Source organism: Populus trichocarpa, chromosome 4 (assembly GCF_000002775.5).
Source record: "Populus trichocarpa isolate Nisqually-1 chromosome 4, P.trichocarpa_v4.1, whole genome shotgun sequence".
Taxonomy (NCBI): domain Eukaryota; kingdom Viridiplantae; phylum Streptophyta; class Magnoliopsida; order Malpighiales; family Salicaceae; genus Populus; species Populus trichocarpa.
The window spans coordinates 16730923-16737944 of NC_037288.2; the positions used below are offsets into that span (position 1 = coordinate 16730923).

General features: G+C 33.4%; 1 protein-coding gene across 1 annotated transcript; it reads right to left on the bottom strand.

The window, feature by feature from the left end:
* Positions 1-285: 285 nt before the first annotated feature.
* Positions 286-2540, bottom strand: LOC18097825 (peroxidase 10). The gene is made up of 4 exons (XM_006384388.3): positions 2122-2540; positions 1419-1610; positions 1161-1326; positions 286-835 (listed from the first exon to the last, which is right to left on the bottom strand). The coding sequence occupies exons 1-4, from the start codon at positions 2371-2373 to the stop codon at positions 426-428; spliced, it is 1020 nt and encodes a 339-aa protein (XP_006384450.3). The 5' UTR covers positions 2374-2540; the 3' UTR covers positions 286-425.
* Between the last annotated feature and the right edge of the window lie 4482 nt (positions 2541-7022).

A 7022-nucleotide genomic window follows, 5' to 3' on the forward strand; every position in this document is an offset into this window, starting at 1 on the left:
CCCATGACCTGACTAGTTGAGCATCACCAAGTTGTTTCTTGTAATTTTTACAGCTCCAGGAATGAGATAACCAATCAATTCATGTCCTCGTATGACATAAATGTGAGCAAACAGAGCAATGGCAGAATGTCCATGTTTACAGGCTACACAAAGATGATTAAATTTTCTCACAGCTCTCGGAAAATAATTTGCCTTGTCACTGAGTTGTGTTCCAGTTGGGAAATCTAGATCAGAGTTAACCAAGTTACATTTGGGCAAAGAGTGAACCAAGCACAATTCAAATCATTACTTAAACACTTGTTTTTATTAAAAGACTGGCATGTCTATCACATAAGCATCCACTAGTTGAGCACCACATTTTGAGCCCTAAAGAAACTAGTAGGTACAGAAGCTCCATGATTAACAGACTCACATCACATATATATTTAATTGACAGACCCACATTTCTTTCTAATTTGTCCATTGCTGCCTGTAAGTATCCCAAGGTTGCTCATCTTTACCATTGATGATGCGAAATCAGCTGAGAAAAGATATGAATTTGAGCTGTAGGCAGTAACCATTGCAGCAGTCTTGGAATCCCCCATGAGAGCTTGATCAGATTCAAGAAGGCCAGTTCTGTTCACGAGGTTCACATAATAAGCATTGTCAAATCGGTATGTGCTTGCAGAGTCAAGAGGAGCAAGTTTGCTGTTTGATGCATCCTTATTTGGACACGTGCCCTGTAAGTTTGCCACGGCCGAAGAATCAAGTGTGGGGTCAGGCTTGCCGGTGCCTTTGAAGTCGAAGAGCCTCCTCTTGAAGGAGAAGCACTGAGCAAAACCTATGGTGTGTGCCCCTGTAATAGACGAAAAACAAATTAATTGTTTGTGCCAAAAATATTAGAAATTAGTTTAAAAAAGCCTTCTGCTCTGTTCCTTGGGTTGGTGTTATCGCCAAAAATTTGGTCGTCAAAAACCTGAGCTTAGGCTCAATACATGTATAGATTGCAAGCATATATATGGCGACAATACGTGGCCATCTAAAAGGATAAGAGTCACAGATTTCGTCGCCGATTTAAGCTCTATGGTTTGAGCAAGAACACCACTCTATTGACTAGCTTAAAATAGAGAGAGAGAGAGAGAGAGAGAGAGATAACCAGAGAAAGCGAAGATGACAAGAACCTGAGAGGACTACAACATCCTTAATGTCAAGACCCTTTGATGCGAACTTAGCAGTGATGTTTTCTAGTGGTTCAAATGGTGATGGCAATTGTTCATTAGCTGCCTTCTCACTTGCAGTCAATCCATCTAGCCCGCCCAATGAAAGAGGATAATAAGGCCCTCCTGACTGAAACAGGTGAATGAAGTAAACACATAAATCAGAAATTTAGAGCAAATAGAAAATGCTCTGCAATGAATGAACATGGCCAATGTCAATACCAGAAGGACAGATTCTCTTGCTGCAAGAGCCAATATATCAACACATGAAACAGTTGATGGGCAAGCCTTTTCAACATCTGCTTTGATGCTTTCAATGACTTCATATCCTCTAGCTGAATTGCGGTTGGGAAGAGCATTCTTCTCTCCCCTGAAATTAATTGTGTCGTCCAGAAGTACGGAAGCATCGCAGCCCTGTGTTACACACGAAATACCATAACTTTAATTCAAAACAAAGAAGTTTACGTGTCGTGGGAGTGGAGTAACAGACTGAATTCTAAATTTTCCGCTACAGAAAAAAGGCATGCACCCACAGACAGGAAACTCAATAACACCAAGCTCATAGATCTTCTGGTTAGACAAATTAAACCTTGTTAAAACACTCCCATCCCATGTTTTGATTTTTTAATCGTTTTTGATTTAATTCGAGGAAACTAGCAGAGGATAGCATCCGATTAAAGAACCCAACTAGTATACAGAGCACAGCCGACTGGTGGGCACCCAAATCTATTTAGTGGGCTGTCTTATTCAAGGTTGAACAAGGAATTTGAACCTTCTGGGCCCGAAGGACGAAAACATTGGATCTCTCCCATTTTGGTTAAAAACTGTCCTTTGCATGGGACCTAGCCTTTTCAACATCTGCTTTGTAAAAACAGACCACCTAGCAAGAGAGAAATGTGGTTGAGTAAAAGAGAAATAGCTTTACATTTACAAAGCAGTCGTGGAAATGCAATCGAAGGAGGGATGCGGCTATTCTGGTGTCATTCTTGAAAGCAGCCCAGACACCATACTTGACAATCATTCCCAAACGAGGGCATGAGCTATCATAGTAATTATAGTTGTAATTGTAATCAATCTGACCATTAGAAGAAGGGAAAGAAGTGACTAGGTGAAGCAAAGACAGGTAAAGAAGAGCAAGAATGGTGGAGTATGAGAAGCGTGTGATAGCCATTAGCATGCGAGTGTGAAGAAGTTTGTGCGATGCTGATTGTGATGACCTATAATGGGGGGGACCTTGTGCTGATTTATATGGAAAACAGAGGAGAGTCGAAGAGAATTCATTGGGTGAGCTAGGAAAGTGGAAAAACCACCATGACTGTTTAGAGTGGGCAGTGCAGAGTGAGATTACATTAGCAATGGTCCTTCACGCTTGTTTTCATCTATATATTAATAAGCAATGACGTGTTATCGTATATCTATTTGAGACAGTATAATTATTTTATATATATAGATCACGAGAAATCATCATATCAATCGTTATAAAAAGGAATAATGATTAAAAAATAATGTCATTAATAATAATAATAATAATAATAATAATAAAGGCTATTGATGGTGGTGCAGGAAAAATATAATAATAAAAAACATAACAATGATATATTTTAAAAAAATTGTACTCTCATCGTAGAAGATGACGGCAATAATAAAAAAATAAAAAAAATCGGCACCCACCATTCTTCACTATTGTTTTTTTCCCATACTAGTTAAGAAAATATTGATTATTTAGATCACAAAAAAAGCAGGTAAATATTATATTAAAGAGAGAATATACTCTCCCTCCATTATTATCAGAGAGTACAATCATTCACCGAACATTACTTAAAAAACCTTCGACAACTGACGGAGGCCGCTTAGCCTATGAACTTGGACGATTATATTTAAGCACTTTGTTAGGATCTGATTTGCCATGGGCACTGCACAAGCTGGACCACTACTTGACGGCTCAGAAACATTCATATAACGCCGTACGCATGCTCATATAACTCCAGAGACTGACCTAATCATGCACTTGCATGCTGATATGTTTGCAGCTTCATAGAAGAAAAGAAACTCTTCTGTCATATTCATTTGAGTACTTGTGTTCCAGTTAATAGCACTATCAAACTGAACTTGTTCTAATAATCAGCAAATACAGAACCCATTATCGACAAGAATGCTTGTTTTATCTTAGCTAAAAACCAGAGATGTTCTGCGTTATTAATTGAGAAGCCATTGATTTTTCTTCATATCCTATGAAGTGCTCTTCCCTGGCGGAAAGGTGAGAATTAAAGAAAGAATTAAGCATCCCAAAGCATTCATCTATACACGTGCATCTTTAATTTGAAGAAAAAATAACTAATTAAATTGTGACTAGGATCTCATATTGAGAGAGGACGTGACAATGAGTTCAAGGCCAAGTCAACTTGTAAAGAGATAAGATACCAAAGACACTACTATATTCTGTATATCAAGTCAGTAATTTAGGGGAGAAAGTGCAAGTGACCACTTAGTGGAAGCAAGATTAAGATATGTATACCAGCACCTTCGAAAGTGTATGACATTGTTTATTACAGATATCTCCTTCATGACAAGACGATGTTATACAGGAACAAGAAAACGAATTCCATTGGATGAAGATGCACAGGGAAGTTTTATTCTTGGGAGCTAGTTTGTGTTTGGAAAGATGCATTAGCGTCCGTGTTTATATGGGTTTGTGCATACAGAGACTTGCATATAACGATCGATGGTTATTATTTTTCATTTTAAAGTTTAGATTAATAGGTTATAAGTTGATCTTATATATATATTTTTTTCCCATTTCTTCTTTAATGTGGGATTTTAAACTATCACATATATACTCAACAAATCTCCTCCCTCGTATGTAAGTTTGATACATATATTTAAACACAATCCCTCTCCCGTGGAAGTATTTGACGATTCGAGTGCGATACCCAAAGCTTTCTTTTACCTAACCATGGAGAAGCAAACACAACCATAGGAGTCTAACCATAATTGCCACTTGTTTCAAGCCGAACCATCGGCTCTATTATTACTTTGTTAGGAAGTTGTTTGTGTTCGAGAAGATGTATGGGTCTTTGTGCTTGCATGCACCGAGCAAGCCCGTTTAAGGACTTACATATAACGATAAACACCATTTCAAACTTAAAAATTATGAATGTGATCAGTATAGATGCACTCTTGACACTCGATTAGTTATATGTTATATTGATTTTGTTTATATAAATATATTTAATTGTTAATAAAAGTTTATTTATTTTTAATATTCATTAAATATTTGATTAATGAATCTAGAATAAAAATGAAGATAAGATTATTATAATTATAAGATTCATATTACATCAAAACATTTCCTAACTATTCATAAATGCTCTATTAAGAATATTGAACATTAATTAGAGTTGTTAAAATTGATATATATTATGTGTTTTTTCTTTATAAAACGAAATAGTTGTTCTCATAAGATGAGATATAAGGGGATACCTAAAACTAATATATAGGTGTTTGTCAGATGATATGTACACTGAACTGACCCACATAAGAATTTCATATAGAAAGATCACATGTGTCTATGAAAATGCTCATATGGCTATTGTGTAAGTGATCCTTATACTTGAGAACACTAAGTTATCTTATATAGAAATTTTTATATTTCGATACTACTACTATATGTTGTCCTAATTAAGGGTAATAAACAAGAAGATATTGGGTATAACATGAACATTATGAAGGTATTTGAGTAATCAACAAATGATTCATGACCCTGGATAATTAGGAAAAATGATTAATATATTCTCAAATAGTATTGATTGTAAATCCTTGCGTAAGGTGGAATAAGATTTGAAAAGAGTTTGAAATCTTATTCAAGTAATCAATGACTATGGTGTTGAGAACAAACATGATTTGACAAAGTAGACACATTTTATGCTATAATATCTAAATTAGAACATTATTGATGAAAAGATAATAATTACAATGAAAAATTGATTACTAAGAGGTTAAGTCAAATCATTACGTGGTGCAGCGACAAATAGTCACTGGGAAGAGCAGCGACATCAATGGCTGCATCGGCGGTGGGCAGTGTGCCCACTACTAACAACAACCAATGAGAAAGAAGAGATAAGGTGCAAAATTACAATTTTATCCCTGGAGCCTTCCTTAGGGTTTTTAGGTTATAACTACAATTATACCCTTAAACTTTATACCTAATTACATTACAGTGTTGGTGTGTTAAATTTTAAATTTACCCCTATATCTTTAGGCTTATTATAATATGGTTTTAGAATGTAAATTATGACTTTACCATGCAACTTATATCTAAATACATCCAGGGTATTGTGGATAGAATTATGATTATATCCCTGCATATATAAAATTTTGATTTTATATTAAAATTGAAACCTAAATTAAATTAATTATAAAATTAATTTTCCTAATAGGATTAGGATTGAATTAAAATTTTTAATTCATTTTTTTGAGTTTTGTAATATCCTAATAGGATTAGAATTTAAATAATATGTTTATATAAATAATATTTAGAAATTGTTTTTTTCTAAAATATAGAGAGTTTTTAAGCTAAATTTTTTTATTTAATTGATTCTAAAATAGTTCGGATATTAATAAGAATTTTAATATGATTAATTTTCTTATTAAATTTTGAAAATTGTTTTCAAAGAAATCTTGTGTTATGTAAAATTTATTATGTTTGTTAAATTATCAAATTAGATTTGATTTAATATTTATAAGTGTTAGAAATATTTTTTAAAAATTACATATAAAACCAATAATTAGAATTGAAGCATGCAATGTGTTTATTTATGCATATTAATGTGTTATTATGCATGATGGACATTAAAGACCAATGTGGTTGTGTTTTTTATGGTTGAATATTTTCATATTAAATAGGATTTGTGTATCCTACCTCTTCTTTATTTTTCTGCTGGGGTTGTAAATTTTTTTTCCATCTAATTCCTCTCGAATGTAACTTGAAGTTTCTTATACAATTATATAAATGTTATGTAATTTATAAATGCATTTAATCCTAGATGAAGAAAGAATGGTGAAAAGGCTACAACTGTGGTGCTCGCAAATGACTTATGAAGATTTGCAACAACTATTTAGGTTTTTACCATCTAATCCTTGTCAATGACCCAAGAGACTTAGTTTAGATACATCCATAATCATCTAATTAGAATAGCATGCTAGGGTGTATGTTCATATATAATTATTATGTATGATATATCATTAATGTCATGGAATGAGACCTAATTAAAATAATAAATTCCTCATTAATATATTAAGTACATGTTGAGAACATGATTTGTTGCCTTTTGATTTTATATGCATAAAACCAAAGTTCTATTTATGGAGGATTTTTGGGCTACTCAAGGTTACTATTAATCGAATATGTTTAATGCTATAAAACTGGGTCCTACTTATGTCACGGTTTTTTTATCTGAATTTTGAGTCCATTTTCAGAAATCTAGGAGCGGTGTCGTAAGGATACCCCACCTACACTAAGCTCAGAACATAAATATCATAAAATAAATTATATAAGGATTTTGCAATGTTTCAATATCTTTCAAAATATTATATTCTTCAAAATCAATAAAATCAACAACACTTTAAAATTTCCCATCATCAGATAAAGCTAAACAAATAATCCAATATACTTATTATATTTGTCAATATCCAAACTTAATTAAAATAATGTAATAGTGGAACATTTAAGACATCTAATAAAAAAAACTAAAAAGAAAGCCTCACAGAACAAGCAAGATATACCGATCAAATTTGAAGAAGCAAGAATACTCAACAAAGTCCACCTGC

Bases quoted from the DNA above. Each gene is read 5' to 3' on its own strand.
- LOC18097825 (XM_006384388.3), bottom strand. From the start codon at position 2,373: ATGCTAATGGCTATCACACGCTTCTCATACTCCACCATTCTTGCTCTT. The intron at 1,327-1,418 runs GTATTGACATTG...CACCTGTTTCAG, and splicing joins CAAGAGAATCTGTCCTTCTG to TCAGGAGGGCCTTATTATCC. The intron at 836-1,160 runs GTTCTTGTCATC...CGTCTATTACAG, and splicing joins GGATGTTGTAGTCCTCTCAG to GGGCACACACCATAGGTTTT.